The sequence below is a fragment of the Macrotis lagotis genome, chromosome 4 (assembly GCF_037893015.1).
Source record: "Macrotis lagotis isolate mMagLag1 chromosome 4, bilby.v1.9.chrom.fasta, whole genome shotgun sequence".
NCBI lineage: Eukaryota > Metazoa > Chordata > Mammalia > Peramelemorphia > Peramelidae > Macrotis > Macrotis lagotis.
Window position 1 is genome coordinate 167,708,269 of NC_133661.1, and position 20,676 is coordinate 167,728,944.

At 32.7% G+C, this 20,676-nt stretch overlaps 1 protein-coding gene across 4 annotated transcripts in view; it reads left to right on the top strand.

The window, feature by feature from the left end:
- The window catches only part of NEDD4 (NEDD4 E3 ubiquitin protein ligase), a 158,635-nt gene that overhangs the window by 127,175 nt on the left and 10,784 nt on the right, over positions 1-20,676 (top strand). For 3 of the 4 annotated variants that reach the window (XM_074234612.1, XM_074234614.1, XM_074234615.1), the window contains 10 exons: positions 1,965-2,171; positions 4,753-4,830; positions 5,075-5,129; positions 5,214-5,269; positions 6,256-6,321; positions 16,235-16,464; positions 16,915-17,036; positions 17,123-17,193; positions 18,875-18,970; positions 19,291-19,364. In XM_074234612.1, the coding sequence (XP_074090713.1) occupies positions 1,965-2,171; positions 4,753-4,830; positions 5,075-5,129; positions 5,214-5,269; positions 6,256-6,321; positions 16,235-16,464; positions 16,915-17,036; positions 17,123-17,193; positions 18,875-18,970; positions 19,291-19,364 (1,055 nt within the window). The remainder of the gene's footprint in view (positions 1-1,964; positions 2,172-4,752; positions 4,831-5,074; positions 5,130-5,213; positions 5,270-6,255; positions 6,322-16,234; positions 16,465-16,914; positions 17,037-17,122; positions 17,194-18,874; positions 18,971-19,290; positions 19,365-20,676) is intronic. The other variant, XM_074234613.1, reaches the window with a different exon arrangement.

The following is a 20,676-nucleotide window of genomic DNA, read 5'->3' on the forward strand; positions in this document are numbered from 1 at the left end:
ATATTTTACCCTTCTCCTCCACTCTCTCTGCTTCACCTGAGTCCTATATTTGAAGGTCAAACTTTCTGTTCAGCTCTGATTGTTTCAACAGGAAGTATTGAAATTTCCCTGGTTCACTGAAAGTCCATCTTTTCCCCTGGAAGAGGATGTTCAGTTTTGCTCAGTAGTTGATTCTCAGTTGCATTCCAAGGTCTTTTGCCTTCCAGAATATTATATTCCAAGCCCTATGAGCCCTTAATGTAGTTTCTGCTAAGTCCTGGGTGATCCTGACTGCAGCCCCACGATATTTGAATTGTGTTCTCCTGGCTGCTTGTAATATTTTCTCTTTGACTTGGGAGTTCTGTAACTTGGCTATAATATTCCAGGGAGATTGTTTTTTTTGGATCTCTTTACAGGGGAGATATGTGGATTCTCTCAATCTCTATTTTGCCCTCTACTTCTAGGATATCAGGGCAATTTTCCTGTAGGAATTCTTTAAAAATGAAGTCAAGGCTTTTTTCCTGATCATGACTTTCAGGTATCCCAATAATTTTTAAATTATCTTTCCTGAATCTGTTTTCCAGATCAGTTGTTTATTCAATGAGATGTTTCACTTTTCTATCTCCCTTACTTGATTTTCAAAATCATTTTTGAGCTCTGTCATAGCCTGAACCCAATTTCCATTTTTCTTGGAGTCTTTAGATGCAGAAGCTTGTGCTTCCTCATCTTCAGATTGAGTATTTTGATCCTTCTTGGCATCATAGACAATGTATTGCTCAATGATGTTCCTCTTTTTTCTGTTTTTACTCATTTCTCCAGCCTGTGCCTGGTTTGGAGTGCTTCCTGAGCTTTTGAGTATTATTGGGACATGCCCCCCCCCACAAGGATCTCAGTGTGTGAAGCTCTGACTTCTCTTCTGGTCTGTGAATGACCACAAGTGCATCCCTCTGCCACAGGGCTGAGATGGATGGGGCCCTGTTCTAAGGGGGGCCTAGACTGCGATCAGGATCTGAATGTGATGGGAGTCCCAGAGTCCTGTTCCTGGTACAGAGAACAGACCTCAGAAGTCTCTCTCCACTCCCCTAACTTCAGTGGGCTGAGCACTTAAGGCTCAGTTGCCTGGGGGCTCCTGCTTACGGGCTCCACAACTGCTTGTTTCCTGGATCTGGGCTGCTGTGGGGCCACTGAGCTAACAGTGCTGACTGCCGCAACTGACTTGAGGGCATGGGCTTTGTGTGCTAGTTCTGGCAGAGGTCCCCTCCGCTGATCCTCCAATTTGTGCCCGGTGCTCCCTGGGGTGTAGGTCAGGAAACTGCCCACACTGCAGTGAGCCACAGCTCCCAGGTGCCCTGGGGCTGCCTCCAGGAGCCTGAAGTTTCTTCATTCTGGCTGGCCGCCCCTTTATCCCTGTGGAGCAGAGCCTTTCCATTATTTTCCAGATTACCTTGTTCTGGAGAATTGCCTCACTGGATCTTTCTGTGGGTTCTGTCTTTCAAAAGTTTAGTTAGAGTCAAAATTTTAAGATTTTTGAAATATTATAGAGAGAACACCTAGGAGAGGCTCTTCTCCTGTTGCCATCTTGGCTCCGCCCCTACATCTTCTGCAAGACTTTTGATGAAAAATGCTATCCATCTCCAGTGAAAGGACTGACAGATTCTGAATTTGATCAAATCATACTTTTTTCGTTATTTTTATGGAATTGATTTTTTGTTAGTTTTCTTTCACAACATCACTGAAATGGAAATATGTTTTGCATGACTGCACATGTAAACTATATCAAATTGTTTGCCTTTTCAGTTAGGGAGGGAGGGGAAAGGAACAAGATAAAATTTGAAACTCAAACATTTTTATGAATATTTAAAAATGAATATTTAAAAATTATTTTTATCTGTAATTTGAGAAAAAATAAAATATTAAATTAAAAAAATCTTTATCCTTCAGCTATGTAACCCTCAAAATCTTTTTTCCAATTCATTACATTACAGACAACAATAGAGAATATTCCATTACCCTCACACCAAAGTTCCTCTACATCTACTCAACATCAGATAACTACAAGTGATTCTTCACAGCTCTCCTTGAATCAACAATCTGATATTGAGCAGAGATTTCTTCCTAAAGGTTGGGAAATCCGACATGTATCAAATGGAAGACCTTTCTTCATTAATCACAATACTAAAACCACCACCTGGGTAATTTTAATAACTTTTGATTCATTTGATAAGCCTTCATTAATCAATTTCTTTCTATGTACAGAATATTGGATATGTTTTAAAACTCTTCATATTCTATTTTATATTATGATTATTTTTAAAGTCACTGAATCTTTTATGATATGACATTTAATACAATCCTAATTTTTTAAATCATTTGTTATATCACACTCTACTTAAACTTATTAAGAAGGTAAAAATGGATAATTTTAATGGAAATTCTGTTCCAAAAGAAAACAAAATATTAGTCAAAAAACTGAAACCAAGATATTTGCCTCCAAAAGCAGGCTTTTCAAAAGAATAAAAATTCAGCATTATCCTAATCATGTATTGAGAAAACATTCTATTTTATTTTAATAATGAGGGAAAAGTGATGCCAATATTCATTTTCCCTCTCTGATAAATCTTAATACACTAAAGATTTAACAAAAATTAAGTTTGTAAACATCATTTATATCTTTTCCCCATTGTATGAAAAAGGCATTTCTTTTAAAAAAAAGTTATTTTGTAAAATTTAGATTTTCCTTTAATCATCCTTATGCTGTATTTCTTGTCAATTATTAACTATTTTAAGAAACTCCAAAGAAATTTTAACTTTTTTTATCCAAAGCCTATGAAATAACTCAACAAGTGTATTGTAATTACCAAGCAATGATCATTATTTAAATATGAATCAGGCAATGAGGATAAAAATACAAAAGCAAGGTGATTCCTGCTCTCAGGATGCTTATTCTCCTTGGGAAATACAACATGTTCACAGAGGGGTAAATTTAATTTAAGCACAAAATAGCACAGGTTTATTTCTGAAGTTATGGGTATTCTACCTGTGAGTGGGAATCAAGAGAGGACTTCTTGAAGGAATGAGAAACTTAAAACTTCAAGGGAGAGCAGCTCCTGAAAATACACAGAAGTAGGAGAGAGCACCAAAAAATAATTTCTCCATTTGCTTCACCAGACTAATCTTTTGTAATGGAAGGAAATTTTCATCAGAATTTATTTTTGGTGCACCATCACAATGCCATCTCCAATGTATTTGTAGCTTCAGATGTGTTTACATACTCTAGGGAGAATTGAAACATGATTAGAATGTTTTATATAAAATAAATTTAATGTAAATAAATATTTTAAGTAAAGTAATGAAAAATTTTTAAACTCTTCTAAAAATGCATCTTTTTGATGAAGAAGATTCTATTTTAAAATCAGATAAATCTGACAGTTTGATAAATTGAGGCACCATTACATGGTGGAAAAAGCACTAAACTCAGTGCTTTTTATAAGATGAGATCAAGTTCAGGCTCCATTATAATAAAACTGTGGGTCATTTATCCTCTCACAGCAATAGTTTCATCATTTTAAAATGAAAATTATGTATTGCATTGGATGATGTAGAAAGCCTTAGATTTGTAGTCAGGAGATCCAGATTTAAATTCTAGTTCTTTAAGTGTGGACATGCCATCTGACCTCAGTAGATTTCATTTTCCTCTTCTGGAAAGTGAAGATTTTGGACAAGTTGATCTTTAAATCCCCTCCAAGTTTTAATTTTATATGGGAGCTCAGACAGTATTCTGTGACATATTATCATAAATATTATTATTAATAAGCTAGCATGATACTATTTCACCTTTTTTCAAAAAGAAATTACTATACTTCATAAGAATTATCCAAAAAATTCAAGAAAACTCACTTACGTTTTATAGAAGGAACCCACCTAGCAAAATCAATTTAAAGTTTGAGACCATACTGATGGACTTAGAGTTTCTTGTTTGTTATATAGCTCTCCATTGCCTTCAGAGTGATATTTGTTTTGGTTCTTTGTAAGTTATAGTGGTCCATGACTTAATAACCATTCAACAACACTGGTTGAGTATTGGTATTAAAAGCATGGTCCTTTGTTTCAGAGAATAATCTGAAGTCATTAAAGTTGTTTACCAATGGCAGTCCAACGTGTTTTTCTTCTTTTTATTCTGGGTCCAGTGTTTATTTGCAATGTCTGTCCAAGGTATACATACTGATGGACAAGCTCTAAAGTCCATACAACTACATTTTATAATGCAATTAATAAACATTCGCCAGCTACTTTTTTTCCTAATGTAGATGAATACTCTGAGACTGTTTATTGTCACATAGCTATTGAATGGCATGCAGAGTCAAACCTAAGATTTTTGACATCAGAGCCAGTATTTTTTCCACTACTTGTTCAGATTTTAGAGTCTTAAAAATAAATTTCAATCTTATTCTTAAACTAATAGGTATTCTTATTCTTATACTAATAGTTATAAGAAAATCCTGTGAAAGCCAAAAAAACCTACCTTTGGAAAATAGTAACTAAATCCTGTGACTAGATAATTTTCTGTAAAACGATCTGATAGTTAATGTTCATCTCACTCTGAAAAGAAAAATTGGTCTTCAACTTTCTTTTGATATTGTAGACCTGACCAGAGTGGTAAGTTGTACAAAGAGGAATAGTCACCCGTAGTCTCCAAATTACATTGAATTATAAGTACTAATTGACATTTTATGTAAAGGAGGGAATTTGATTTTGTTCTATCTCTTGCTATAGGAAGATCCAAGATTAAAAATTCCAGCTTATCTGAAAAGAAAGACATCCCTCGATACTGCTGATCCAGGGCCTTTACCTGTAAGTTTTTTGAACTCTTGCAGATATAACTTGACTACATGAAATATTTTTTTGATGTATGATAATACATTAACTTTATTTCTTTAATGTTTCAAAAATCAGCTCCCAAACCCCGATTTCTTGATTCCTACCTCTTGCTCCAAAAATTGTAATAATATCAGATGTCTGTGAAACCACTGATATTTCTTATCTAAGCAGCTAAAAACTCCCCCCAAATACTATTGAAATGTTTTCTTTATCCTAGGCAGGATGGGAAGAGAGAATTCACACAGATGGAAGAGTCTTCTACATAAATCACAGTATGTACTTTGTGATCTTCAGTTATTACATTTTGTTTAATTTTATGCATGAAAAAGGAAAAGAATACATTTTTTTCTCCTCAGATATAAAAAGAACACAATGGGAAGATCCTCGATTGCAGAATGTAGCAGCTAGACCAGTAAGTTATCTATGTGGCTGCACTTTTAAGAAATAAAATTAACCCTGAGTCATCCTCACAGCTTAGTAGGCACTGTAAGAGAAAAAAAAAACTTAAGATTGCTTCTCCTACCTAGAGTTTCAGCTACCAGACAAGGCCTTTTAAACCAAAATACTTTATTATCCCCAACCTTCCCTAATAGCCCAGGGAAGGTGTGATGCAAATTAGATGTTAAGAAAAACAGTTAAACTCAGTCTCGTGCTTTGCATTAGAAATACTCCACTACAGGGAGAAGTTCAGCAGAAACCAAGATGGGGGAGGTAGGTAACTTTCTAGCTCCTCACAATTTCTACTCAAAATATTGTGAATTTTCTAATGAAACACATCTATATTGAAATGTAAATATGAAATTGGATGATTGTTGAATTGTCCTATGTTTAGTTTTATCAATATTTCTATCTCATTGTATAATCAAATTGATTATGAGATATAATTAGCTTTAAATAGTTAACTTTTTCAGTTGTAGTCTTTTATTTTAACTGCAGAAACTAGATAGAATTTGAAGTTTCTGTTTCTTTGAAAGTGCTGTTTTGATATTTGCTTCCAAATAATGAATGCTTAAGAAAATAAATTCTTTCAGCTGAGTAAAGAAAAATTAATGTTTTTCTGTTAATAGAAAAACAACTTTGAAAGTTTGCTTAAAAATGGAAATGTTATCTAAGACTTCTTTCCCATAGTAGAAAGTTCCTAGATCTAACAATTCTGTATCAAGAATGTTACATGATTAAATTTATCATATAATAAAAATTTCTGAAAGCAATATATTTTTAACAGAAATATTAATTTTTAAAATCAATGTTTTATATTTGGTTTTCTAAAAGTTTGATTTCTACAGGTAATTCATAGAATTCATATATATAGGTAATACAGGGAGAAAGTATAATTCTAAGTTGTTTCAAAAGAGAATATTATGAAACATTTTAATTTCCCAAATTTTTCATCCATAGGCTGTGCCCTATTCTAGAGATTACAAACGAAAGTATGAATTCTTCAGAAAAAAGATGAAGAAGCTGGTTAGTAACATTTATAAAATAAATATTTATATATGTTTGAATGACCAGTGTAGGAACTAACATTACTGGCAATATGTAAGAAATAAAATTTTAGTTGTTGCATTTTAAAAAAAAATTTTCAAGAAGAAAGCACTGAAAGTAAAAGACAGAGAAATAGAGGAAAATGTTACAGGAGAATAATATTTTTCTTTGAGTTTACCCATTTGTTAGTTAATTTAAACTTTAGATACTTTTTCTTTCTGAATCACCAGCTAATGGTTTCTTAGAAAAAGCTTGGTAATCTAGGAAAATAAAAGAATTAGGAATCTAATGTGGAAGGACTTCAATGTCAGACTGAAAATTGTGTATTTTATCTTAGAATCAGAAAACCACTGAAGATTTTTGAGTAGTGAGTTGGCATGATATAATTTGCATTTTGGAAATACCAGTTTGGGAACTATGTGAATAATAGATGGATGATTAGAGAGAGGAGAGATTGGAAGTAGGAAGTCCATTTAAGTAAATTGCAGAAAGATGATGAGGGCCTGAATTGTAGAATCTATATGAATGAAGAGGAGGGAGTAATGAAGAAAAAATGGTGTGTCAATTGACCAAACAGTGTAAGTGAGAGAGTAACAATTCAAACATGACTAAGTATGCAGATAGAGAATGTAGTACCGGCAACAGAAATAGTGAAATTTAAAATGCAGATATATCTGGAGGAGCAATAGAATTCCATTTTGGGTTTATTAAGTCTGAGATGCCTAAGGTATGTTCTTTGGAGAGACAACCAGCAGAACGTTGGAGCAGTGGGACTAGAGGTTAAGAGAAAGATTAGGGCTCAGTATATGGAAACCTATATATATAAATTTCTATATATAAAGATGATATTTGAATACATGAGAGCTGATAAGTTCACCAAATGTTTTGCCCCAGAATCTCCTTTAGTATATTTTCTAGACTCCCTCAAACTATGGATCCAACATGATATCAAAGAAAGAGGCTGGGTAGCTCCAGATTGATTATATAAGTAGTTTTATGATCAAAGTGGAATAATCATATCAGGGCAAACAGGAATGGCTACCACACTACATATTTATTTGGCCTCCCCTAAACTCCTGTGGTAATTGAAGAATTTAGAGTGTGTGTTAGTACAGATTGGCTGATATTTTGAGGTTTACTTTGCTCAGCATTGAATTTGAGTCCCAGACACTTGGGTGCCCTATCAGTGCTGTTTGAACTGGAGTCCTGAGCATACAAGGATATGAACTGAATATATACAGGTACACAGTAAGTATGCTTTCTTTTGGTTTGAATAATATTTGTTTACAATATTCATGGCTTTTCTGCTAGACTTTTGTAGGAAATCCATATTATTCATGACTTTTACTACTTAAGGGGTCTACTACCTAATGACTTTCACCAATAGGGACCCCACACCAAGGGAGAAAGGGAATAAAGAAAAGAGTGAGGAGAAAGATGATGATTCAAGAAAAGAGAAAAAGATGGATCAGATAATAGGAGTCTGTAGAACCAAGAGAATGTTGTGTCAAAAGATGATGGGAAGATGTAACCTGTGACAGAAGAAATGGTAATTCTAATCTTTACAGGTGTTGACTACAACATAAGAATAAGGAGAGAAAAGAAGGGGATTTGGCCACCCTAGCATAGGGATTGGCCAGTTGATAGGGACTTCTATCTTCTAAGGTCCTGAGAAGACTAAGCTCAGTTAGTTACAGGCCTCACATCCTCTGACTCCCCATCTGAAAGCTTTATCTTAAGGTAATAGAAATGAGGCTCACCCAGAAAATATCTTGAACATTGCACAGGTATTCAAGTTCCCAGTCTGAGTGCCTGAAAGCAGTGGTTCTCCCTAATTCTTTTCATGTATCAAGGCTGGGGATTTACAATGACTTAAGATCTTCCCTCACACCGGGTCCTCTATTACCCCCTGAACCTATAGGTAGTTTATAAGCAGAGTCAAGTGGGACTGTGCTTTTTTCAGGAGACAGGGAAGAGAAGAAGGTTCATGAAAGCTTTAGGTCTGCACACAGTTCTCCTTCCAGGCTAGGGATTCATAAGTCATACTATAAAACCTATTAACACATGAATAGATCAACACAGGTACAAATACTTTCATTTATTTTGTTAAATAGTTGTTTGTGACTTTCAGCCACTGATTCATAGGAAATAAGATTTAGAGCTAGAAGAAACTTTCAGGAGGTTATCTAGTTCAGTTCATTCACTTTACAGGTGAAGGGACAGGCTCAAAGTGGTTTAGTGATTTGCCAAAGGTTCTGAACTACTTTCACTAATCCCTAAGTAAAAGTAATGTAACACAGGCAATTGGAGCTTACTGGGTTACTTTATATCTAAAGCTGTTTTAATTAATTCACTGGTTTTCTTGTTGCCTTTAAGAATTTTACCAACTGATTTATTTAGAAATTCATGTAGTTGAAAGCAAAATTATCACTTAGAAGAGGATAACAAATTAAAAACAAAATTATTTTATTCTAATTTAAAACATATAATAGCACCATTTATACATTTGTACTTCAGAATCAGTAGAGTGACAGCATTCACTTATGAATGAACAGAACTTGCACATAGTAAACATTCAAAAAATTCTTCAGGTGGAGGAGAAGAGGAGTAAGAATAGGAGCAGAAGTAATCTATCCAATTTATTCCACTTCTAGTGTCCTAGACTCTTCATTGTCACCTGTATGTAGCATCCTGTTTTGCCACTTTATCTTTACTCTTGCTGCTGTAGTAAATAGAATGACTTCATATCCTTTCTTATCTTTTAAAAATTCATCCATGTCAATTCCTATTTTCTCTATGAAGCCTTCCATCTGTATTATAATGGAATATATGCATGGAGGTATTTTCCCTTCCTAACCAATGATATCACTTAATGCCAGTATATTTATTATATTTAATTTAGCACATCACTGTTTATTATCTGAAATTATGCTCTATTTTATGTGCTAATTTTTAGTTCTCTTATAAAACTGTAACCTGAAGTAGTAGCAAATAGATTACATTTTAAAATACTCTGTTGTCAATTGCCCAGTAATAGACCTTTCATGGAAATAGAAACAGTGTTACTGAAGACAGCCATCTTAACCCATAAGTAGGATAGAATAGATAGATGGTTTTTGTTATGCTTTGAAAGGAACAAAAATTTACCTCCATCAAAAACAACTATTTTACTTAAATAATGCCTGAACTTCTCACTATCAGAAGAAAACTTATCTCAGACTACTTGCTTGAGGTAAAACACTGTTTTTCCAAGTATTCCTCATTAAAAATGAAATGCTTTTGGATGGCATGACATCATTACTAATCTTTAGCATTAGTGGCCTAGATTAGATTATAAGAATTTACAGTTACATAAAATTTCATAATAATTTGTATTTTTTGCATGATCTTATTTGAACTCCCAACAATACTATGGTAATATACATATTGTTTCTCCTATTTTGTAGAAGAGACTGAAAAATTCTTCATCCAGAACCTTAGGAGAAATAGGAAAAACTAGTCAAGTAAGAACAGATAAAACATAAACAATCAAGGTCATAGTCTCCTAGCCTAATAATTCAGGAATATTTGCAGCCTTCAAAGTTATGAATCTGAGACAGCAAGAACAACCTTCCCATCCCATATAAAGCACCAGAGAGATAAAAAAGCCCCAGGGTAGGGAATTTAGAAGCCCAAGGTCAGTAGCATCAATCTCTAGGTCATTCTGGTGCTTAATCAAATCTCTCTAGTTCCTTTGCTGTCTATCCTGGGATGCTAGGAAACACCCATTTCTTACAGTTTAAGGCAGGAAAGAGAAGAAATAAACTATCATAGAGAGGAGGAAGAAAGTAGTAGAACTTGTTCTTTCTTTTAATTTGGGTAGTAGGAAGAATATAAAAACAGGGAAGGAGGAAGGTGAAAAGACATCAAAAGAACAACTCTTCTGAACAAGATATTTTAAGGTTTGAAAATACGGTGTGGGGACAAAAACATATCAGACATAAAAGACATATAAGAGAGATGATGATATTGGAAAGCATATAGATGCAAGCAAAACTATCTGGCTCTTTCTGAAAAAAAATTAAGGAAGAAAGAAATACTCTGGAATGTGAGTACTCATCATTTAGGGAATACCTAAACAAATTATAATAAATTAATGTATTGGAATATTATTGTATCTGCAGAAATAGATAATTTCAGAGGAAACTGGATAGTATGAAGTGATGGGCAACATAAGGATATCAATTTATACAAAAATAACAATGTAAAGAAAAATATCTTGAAAAAATTAATTCTGATCAGTTCAAAGACCAACCTTATTTCCAGAGGACCAATGGATGAAGTATATTACAGAATTCCTAACAGAGGTGATGAAATCAGTGGTCAAAGAGAGACATTCATTTTTGTATATGACAACTATGTAGATTCATTTTGCTTGACTTTACTTATTTGTTCCAGTGTTTTTCCTCCTTTCTCTTGGTTTTTAATTGAATAGAGTATAGGAGGGAAAGAAGGAGGGTTAGCAATAAAGATGTTGAAGAAAGGGCAATTGAAACTTTTTTAAAATGCACAGAAGGAAGTTCAAAAGGAAGAACAATTAAGCAGGACAGTTTTGAAAGTAACATGTGAAGTTTATTATATACTTTCTAAGAAAAGCAAGAGGTATCTACAATTCTCTTTTTGTTCTGTGAATAAAAGTGTGTGTGTTTGTGTGGGTGTTTGTGTGTTCTGAACTTCAGAAACAAAGGGGAATGGGTCTGATTAGGCAGGCACTGTTGGACAAACTCAGCCAGTGCTTAATAGAGAGACATGATGGATGTTTTTGAATACCTGGAAGGTCAGGAAAGAGGTCAGCTTAGAAAAGACAAAAAAACAAAAAAAAAATTCCTACTTCACGATTAGTTATTCTTTGAACATTTTTCCTATTTCTACCCCTAATTAGAGTAGATAACTTATTTAAATTAATAATTTTAGGACTTAAAGTGATTTTAGCTGGCTCAATAGAACTTTTCCATTTTTTTATGTATTGTTAACATATAATTTGGAAATTCTTAAGAAATAAATTGCATCAAGCATGTGAATAAGAACTGATTAGAGGAATCATGTGAATAAACTGGTAAAGTAGTAGTTAGTAGTTATGATGACATAAAAAAGAGGTTGACCATGGTCTGATTCAACTACCTTAAAGATGACTGTGTTAATTTCATTTGTTTCAGCCTCAGTTCCTTTTTCTTTTCTTTTCCCTTTTATTTCCTCTGCTAGATCCCCTAAAAAAAGTGAAAAAAAAAGAAAGAGAAACAAAATCCTCATATTAAATATACCTAGTGAAACAAATTTCCATGTTGGCCACATCCAATAATGTGTGTCTCTTTCTGTATCTTGAATCCATCAGTTCTCTCTCCATTTCCCCATTCATATAATGAGATGGAGATGAATTCAGATGTTTTATGAAAAGCAACATTTCAAAACTATAAAAGATAAAAACTTATTGCCTACCTCCCCACTGTGCCACTTAGTGTCCAGTATACTTAAATACAGTTTTCATTACCATTATCATTTTAAAGATATTATGTTGCAGAAGTGACAGGTAAAAATATTTACTTTTTTTGTAATATTTTTTATCATGTCTTATTTATTTGCATAGTAAATTTGGTCTTGCCATAAACCTAACCATTTTTTCCATGAGATAGTGTGATTTTTGTTGCTTATTTTTTGTATCTCCTCGAAAATTGCAGAGGGCATATTCTATATTATTAGGCAATGCGTAAATTTATTTTGCTTGACTGTATACAGTTGTAACCAAGGTTTTAGTTTTCTTGTTTTTTCAATGGAGAAAGAGAAAAGAGTTGGAGGAGAGAGACAAGACAGATCTTTCCTTGAAAAAAAGTAAAAATAAATAAAATAAATATAAATAATGTATAAATATGCTATTTAAATTAAAATATGTTTGCTTTATTATATTATACTTAAAAATATTTAATATATATTTAACATTCCACAAGTATATAAAATAATATTAAAAACAGAATAAGGAAAGCTTCAAATGTATTTGTGGAAACTTTTAATTTAAATTTTTGCAAACTAACGAATTTTGATTCTCTAAAGTTTTATGATAAGTAAAGAAAGAATTAGAAAATCAGTAGAGAATAGTGAAAGCCAGTGGAACTATAATAATTTGCATTTATATAACCTTTTATATTTTACAACTTATTTTCTCATAATAACTCTATGAGGAAGGTAAGTGCAGATATTATCCCCAATTACAGATGAGAAACTGAAACTGTAACAAAAAGGTTAGGTGTCTTGTCCAAAGTATAGCTAAAAAATTGGAGTCAGGACTCAAATCCTCTTAGTTCAAGACTCTTTCCACCACATAAAGGTTCATAACTCAGAAAAGCACGGTGAAGAATGAGCTAGAAGGGAGAAATCATTGTCAAGGAAAGGCAGGTAAGGAGAAACCCAAACCTGATAAAGCATTAACAGATTCTTGGCAAAGAGGTGCCAGGAGAAGAATACTTCACTTGCTGTCGGGAAAGAATTGCTGGAACAAATATAGTACATCTAATAAAGGATGGAGAGAGAGGCTGGGCCTGTGATTTCACTGGTACAAAAAATTTACAGATGAGGAAACTATCCTTCCACCAGTGCAGATTGGCCTCTTCTCTCAATTTAGGGTTTTAGAATGTTGTCTGAATGTTAGCACTGCCAGATTGAGTCACCTGCCGAATGTCACTTAGTTTTGTGAGGGGGAGGTCCTGGAATCCAGAAGTTCTTGGCTCCAAGGCCAGCTCTCTATCTGCTATACCATGCTACCTCTCAACAGGCAAATAAAAGTAAAAACAGAATTTGAAGTTCACAAAGTAATTTTTATTATCACATTTGAGCTTCACTGCAACTCTAAAAGTACTGCATTTATTGTTATTCTTCATTCCTAGAAAAGTAAGTTGAAGTTTAGAAAGATTGTGTGCCTGGGCACACAGGAGAAAAGTGGAATCAAAAGGAATTAAAGGTGTTTTAAAATATGATGTTTCAGAATTCTTTTATAATGAGCTGCTGTAGCCACTCTTATAGAAATAGACAAAAGTAAAATCTTGCCACCCATCTTAGAGCCACCTCTTCCTTTTTCAGTGCATCTGTCACAAATTGTCTTCTTTCTCAGCTACTAATTACATCAAGCTACTATTCCTTCTGTCTCATCCCTTTCTGGCTTCTCTTCTTTCTCCTCTTAACTACACGTCTTTCAAGATTTATCTTGATATTCTATTCCTTTTATTTTCTGTATTCCCTCAAATAACTCATCTGCTTTTATGATTTCAATTATTATTCTTCCAAAAATTTCTAAATCTCTTATCTCTGTCTTCATAACTATACTTAAGTTCTTTATTTCAGATCTTTTCAAATTTGGTAATATTGATAAAGTACTTTTCAAAGCTTAAAGTGCTATATAGGGCAGCTAGGTGGCTCAGTGGATAGAGCACCAGCCCTGAAGTCAGGAGTACCTGAGTTCAAATTCGGCCTCAGACATTTAATAATTACCTAGCTGTGTGGCCTTGGGCAAGCTACTTAACCCCATTGCCTTGCAGAATCCTTAAAATAAAATAAAATAAAGTGCTATATAAAAGTTAGCTCTTTTTATTTCCAACTAGATATCTCAACTTATAAAACCTATTACCTCAAATTCACCTGGCTATAATTTAATTTATTATCTTCCCCTCCTGACTTTTTCTCTCAACTTTCTCTCAAAAAACAAAGCAAAATAAAAATCTTTCCTTGCCAGATTCCCTATTTTATAACAGATATAATACCACTATTTTCCTTTTTATCCAGAATTGAAACTTTATTGCAAGGTTTAACTTTCCCCTCTCTCCTTTTTATTGCTAACCTCACCAGGACCATTTTCTTTTATGTAATTTTTCCCTTCAAAATTGCCTTCAAATGTTCTCTATTCTACCTTCTACTGCTAACATAAAACTCTCATTCTCTTAGACACATATTATTTCAACACTGCTCTTATTGGCTCCAGTGTGTACCTATCTCCAAACTATTTTTGATACTGGTTTCAGACTGTTGTTCTAAAATAACATTTTGATCAGGCTTAGGGAAGGAGTCTATCTACAAAATGATTAATTTAGAAAATAAAAACAGCAATAAAATATTTTTAAAAGACATAGTCTGCCTTTTGTGAATGTGAGAATATTGCCCATTTGATAAAATTTGAACTCATCTGAGAATTTGAGGTCCTTCTTATTCTGTACTTACTTTACCTATCCAACTTTTTCTTACTATTGCCTATTTTATGACCTCACCTTGATCTCATTTTCTTTCGTACTTGGTTTATTCCCTACTTGGTCCCTTTGTTAGTGCTAATGTTTTTACATGGATTGGCCTCTTTTCTTCCAATAATGTATATCCTACCCATCCTTCAGTGTCTTAAGAACTGTTTTCCTGGGGGACAACTAAGTAACACAGTGGATAGAGCACTGACCCTGGAGTCAAGAGGACCTGAGATCAAATCCAACCTCATACACTTAATAATTACCTAGTTGTGTGACTTTGGGCAAGTCACTTAAGCCCATTGTCTTAAATAAAGAAAAAATTAAATTAAAAAAAAGGACTGTTTCCCCATAAAACCTTTCCTCACCATTACTACAAAGTTATCTCTCTGTTCTCTGAAGTCATAGTTTTTAATGTCTGATTGACACCATTTAAGACTCAATTACTTACTATTACATAGTGTTCTGTAATTTTATCATGTTTTTTTCTTTCTTCCAATTAGATTGTTAGCTCCTTGAGAATTGAAAGCTTGTATTGACATCTTTTTTTAATCCCTGAGTGCTTTTACAGCATGAAGTGTATAGTAATTAATGATGGCAAGTACATAAGAGCAACCAGGATGATGAGGAGATGAAACTTCCTCATAAATATTGGTTGTTGAATTAGGAATGTTTACCCTGAGGAAGACAAGACTTAAAGACTGGAAAGGAAAATGATCATTTTCTTCAAATTACAGTCACATAGTAAAGTAGTATTATACTAGCTCTTCTTGGTCTCTGGTAGAACAAAGATCAATGAGTAGGCATTTTAGTTCACTGCAAGGAAGAGCATATAGTAACAATTAAAGATGTTAAAACATGAGCTTCTTGGTAAGATATAAATTCCCTATTTCTGGAGTTGTTCAAGAAGTTACTGGCTAATTCCTTGTAATATTTTTTTAATGGTTAGATTAGATGACCTAAGGTCTTTTCCATTTCTAAGATTGTCTGATTCTCTATATGAATTATTGGAAAACAACAGATATACCAACATTATATACATCTAAGAATGAATAATTCATTTTGAATTGAGAACACCATTTAACCAAGTATTTAAAAAGGCAATCAAAAGCAATAAATCAACATAGAATGACTAGAGAGATCTGTGCACAATATTTAAAGGACTATTTGTTATTCATCTCTTCTTAACTCCTGAGTATACGTGCATAGTTAAGGACCAGTAATCCATAGATTTATATGCATTTTGCATGGGCAGCTAGATGGCACAGTATATAGAAAGTCTACTTTGACATTTGCTAGTTGTGTGACCCTGGACAAGTGGATTAACCCTGTTTACCTGTTTCCTCATCTATAAAATGAACTGAGAAAAAAATGACAAACCACTCCAGTGTCTTTGCCAAGAAAACCTCATATGGAATCATGAAGAATCAGACACAACTGAAATAACTGGACAATAAATATGCATTTTGGGGTTGTTATTTCTGACATTGCTTTCCTTACTGACTAACTTAACTATTAGCATTATGACTTAAGCAGAAGACAGAAAAGCGCCCTAAATTGTTATGACATACCATAGGTAGCAATTCTATCTTCATAGTTATTTTAGTTTAAGATTAAATTGCTCTTTTTTTGATTTTCAGAATGACATTCCAAATCGATTTGAAATGAAACTTCGCCGCAATACAATTCTTGAAGATTCTTACAGAAGAATCATAGCTGTGAAAAGAGCAAACTTCCTTAAAGCTAGACTGTGGATTGAGTTTGATGGTGAAAAAGGATTAGATTATGGAGGAGTGGCCAGAGAATGGTTCTTCCTAATATCAAAAGAAATGTTTAACCCTTATTATGGCTTGTTTGAATATTCTGCTACGTAAGTGCCATTGTATAATAAATGAACAGCATAAAAATAACTATTATAGTACCTTGGAAAAAATTTAAATCTCCAGATTTATTGAAAAGGAATTTTGATTGTCATATGTCTTTTAAGGAACAATAGTTTGTATCGCTAAGGTTGATTACAATGGAAGCTTCATTTTACTAGTGATTGTTTTTATTGATTACACCTACTAAAAATATTTGGTCATTATTTGTGAAGTAGTGCTACTAGTAGTTCATTCTCCATTCAACTCTGACATCCTTTTTGATCCAAGAAAAGAATGTATCGCATTATATTAGATTAGGAAAGAAGAAATATTAGAATTTATCTATTCTTTTAAAAAAAGTTTCTAAACCTAATTGCTCTAAAAAACCTTGAAGGATCATTTGTCATTGTATAAATTTTAAAAGTAGGGGCTTACTTAAAATATTGCTTTCTTTACAGGGATAATTATACCTTACAAATTAATCCAAATTCTGGATTGTGCAATGAAGATCATCTATCCTACTTCAAGTTTATAGGCCGTGTAGCTGGAATGGCAGTTTATCATGGCAAACTTTTAGATGGTTAGTATAATTGATCACACTCGAGTATTAAGAAAATGTGTCATTCTTTCCATTTTAGTAATTATTTTAAATCTCTCATTTGAAAGGTTTTTTCATTCGTCCATTTTACAAAATGATGTTGCATAAGCCAATAACACTTCATGATATGGAATCTGTGGTAAGGCTTTTATTTTTGTCATTTAATTTAGAAACAGTATGGTTTCAAAATAATAATTTAAAATGAAACATTAATAAAGAATATTAGGTTCTTGGAATTATTATGTTTTAACATATTTCATATTATGAATGGCATGCATCTTTAAGATTGAAATTTAGGTTGTGGTCTTTAAATTCAGCTCTATTTAGAGCTTACTATATACAGGCACACTGCTAGTAGGCCCAGAGACTATGAAGGTGGGAAACAGTACAATTCTTGACCTTCAAGTAGGGCCTGAAAAGAAGTATATCATATATACACAAATAAATATGATCTTAAGTAGAATATTATGGAAGAGTCAAATAATTCTATAAGAAAATCTAAAGAGAAATTTCCACTGGGAGGGTCAAGGGTAGAAATGAGAAGGATCAAGAAAGCCTTTGTAGAACAAATGTCACTTGACTTGGGCCTTTACAAAAGAGGAATATTTCAACAAATAAGAGTGGAAAATGTTCATTTCTGGAATTGGAGTTAAGTTGCATAGATGCATGGAGTTATGAAAGACAAAGTCAGAGAATGGCTAACAGTCAAGTTTAACTAAAAAAATAGATTAAAGGGGAACAGTGTAAAGTAAGGTTTAAAAGGTTGGAATTTATGCAACCAAAATAAAATCTTAAGCTATTAATATATAATTTTGACAATTGGGTTGGAAATCATTAAGATCCACAGAAACTTGTATTTTTCCAGTAGGCATCAGTTATCCAGATTGTAGAAGACTTTGATTGCTAAGTTTAAAAAGTTTGCATTTTATCCAAAGAGCAATAGATAATCACTAAAAGTTTTTGAGCAAGGAAATATCATGATCAGATCTATGTAAAAAGTTAATTTAGTAGATGAGGGAATGACTGATTGAAGAGGTGAAAGACTTAGAGGCATAAACAGAATAAAGGAACAATATAACAATAAAATTCTTGTTCTTATATATAACTGAAACCAGCTGAACTAACCAACCAAAAGTTGTGTGTGTATGTGCATGTGTGTTTACAAATCCATCTAAAAACCTTTGTAGTCAGTGAAGTACATTTGTTGTTATTTTTATGTTATATTTAAGTGAAAAAAAATTCCCCAAATAAAAGATCATATAGTTATTTGTGAGGCTAAAATGAAATTGTATTTTCAATTGAGCTTAGGACAGGGCAGAAATCCATAAGCAAAAATCTAAATTTTTATAATAGCTACTCTATATAGGAAAACTTTTAGAACTAGTAACATAAATGCAATGCCATTTATCCCAGTAACTGGCTAATGAGGCTCCTAGTTCTGCCTTGCCCCTAATAAGAAAGCCTTTATTCCCACTTCCACCCTGGATTTAGCTCTGGAATACTTCTTTAATAAGATGTTTTAAGTTTTAATGCTTTTCAACTTGTATACATACCTGCTATTACAGTTTGTAGATCCTTGACCACTTATGTTCAAGAAGCAGAAAGATATTGAATCCTAATTTTCTACTACTCTACATTACTCTGTTACCTGCTTTATAAGTATGTCTGTATGTGTGTAGTTATATATCTATATCTATCTATATCTATCTATGTGTGTGTGTATATATATATATGAATTCCGGTATTTTTATACAATATTATTTCAGGAAAGTGCTTTTTTAATATATAACTTTAAATATAATCAATTATTTGTCTTTAAGGACAGTGAATATCATAATTCACTAAAATGGATTCTTGAGAATGATCCAGCAGAACTAGACCTGAGGTTTACAGTTGATGAAGAACTCTTTGGACAGGTTTGTAAATTAACTAAATAAAACATTATGAGTTGTAAAATAAATAATATAGAAGGTAAAAGTTATGTATGCTATGCATCTCTATATTCTTTGAAATCTCCTTCCCCTTTACTTGATGATGTCATCTTCTTAAATTAAAAACAAAAGATTTTTTTAGGAAAAAAATATTTTATGACATAAATTTGTTAACCTTACATCTTGTTTCTTTAGCTTCAACTTTTAAAAATTAAATTATAGCACTTTAGTGTAGCTTAATATATATATTTATATTTTACAATGTTTTCTCACTAAATTAATTTAGATATACTGTTTATTTTTAGACCCATCAACATGAATTAAAACATGGTGGATCTGAAATAATTGTCACCAATAAAAACAAAAAAGAATATATTCAGTGAGTATTTTATTGTTACAGATTACATCCTTCTTTTTAAATGCCCAGACTCAAAAAATGAGACCTCTCTATTACTAGTTTCCCATCTTTGTGGGTAGGATTTTCTTTATCCCCAACAGTTTCTTTGTTTTTATACATTGCTAATTTATTATTATAATGATAAATTATCTTTCATCAGTATATTTAAGTTTGTAACTCTCCAAAATACATTCAATTAATTTGTAATTAATTTTTCTTTGTATTATCTTACTTCTTTTTTGTGATCATAATTTTTAATTTCCTTCTTTAACATAAATCTCCTGGGAAGTTTGAGAATAATATTGCTAACTCAAAAAACTCAAGAAGTCATCTGATCCATTTATCTGGCTCTAGTGGTTCATTAGTTAAACCAAGGGTTCTGAAGCTCAATTCATAAACCAATAAGATTTTAGAGGGTCCATGAATTTATAACTTTTAATATTTTAATAACTATTTCAATATAATTACTTTCCTTTTCAAGCTTTTCTATTTTATGCAATTAAATGTTATATTGTGAAAAAAGTCTCTAGGGGTTTCACCAGAACCCTGGTCTAAATCATTCTGTTTATAGATGTCTTTCAGAGATAAGGGCACCCTAGTCTTTTGGGTGGTTATTATCATATTACTTATATTCATTGTAAAAAGTTTTGTCATCAACTTAGATCATTCTACTACCAGGATGTAAACCTATTTCTCATTTAATACTTTATTCATATGGGGTATATCTCATAGATAACCTTGCAATAATTCTTCATATATTTAAAGACAAGTGGTCAATCACCCCCTAACCTTCCTTTCTCCAGACTTATCAACTAAATTCATTGAATATTTCTCCTTAGTTTCTGAATTATTTTAGTTACACTACTTTGGACCTGTTCCAGTTTTCCCATGAAATGTAAAAAAAAAAAAAACTTGACATCATATTCCAACCTGAGCAATGCCTAGCAGATGGCATAATATGTAATTACATATAATACACATTGTATAAAAGCAACATTGACAAATTAGAGCAAGTGCAAAGTAGGGGAATAAAGTGAAGGATTTATATACAGAATCATGGAGAAAATTGCTAATAAAAAGAAAATCATAGAAGATAGATGAAGGAGCTTAAAATATGTGAAAGACTATCACATTAAAGAAAATTAGACTTAGTCTTTAAGGGCAACTGGGTGGTGCAGGGCATAGAGTACCAGAAAGATTCCTCTTTGTGAGTTCAAGTATGACCCATAGGCTTACTGCCAGTGACCCTGCACACATCACTTAACCCTAGCTACCTCAGTTTGTTCATCTACAA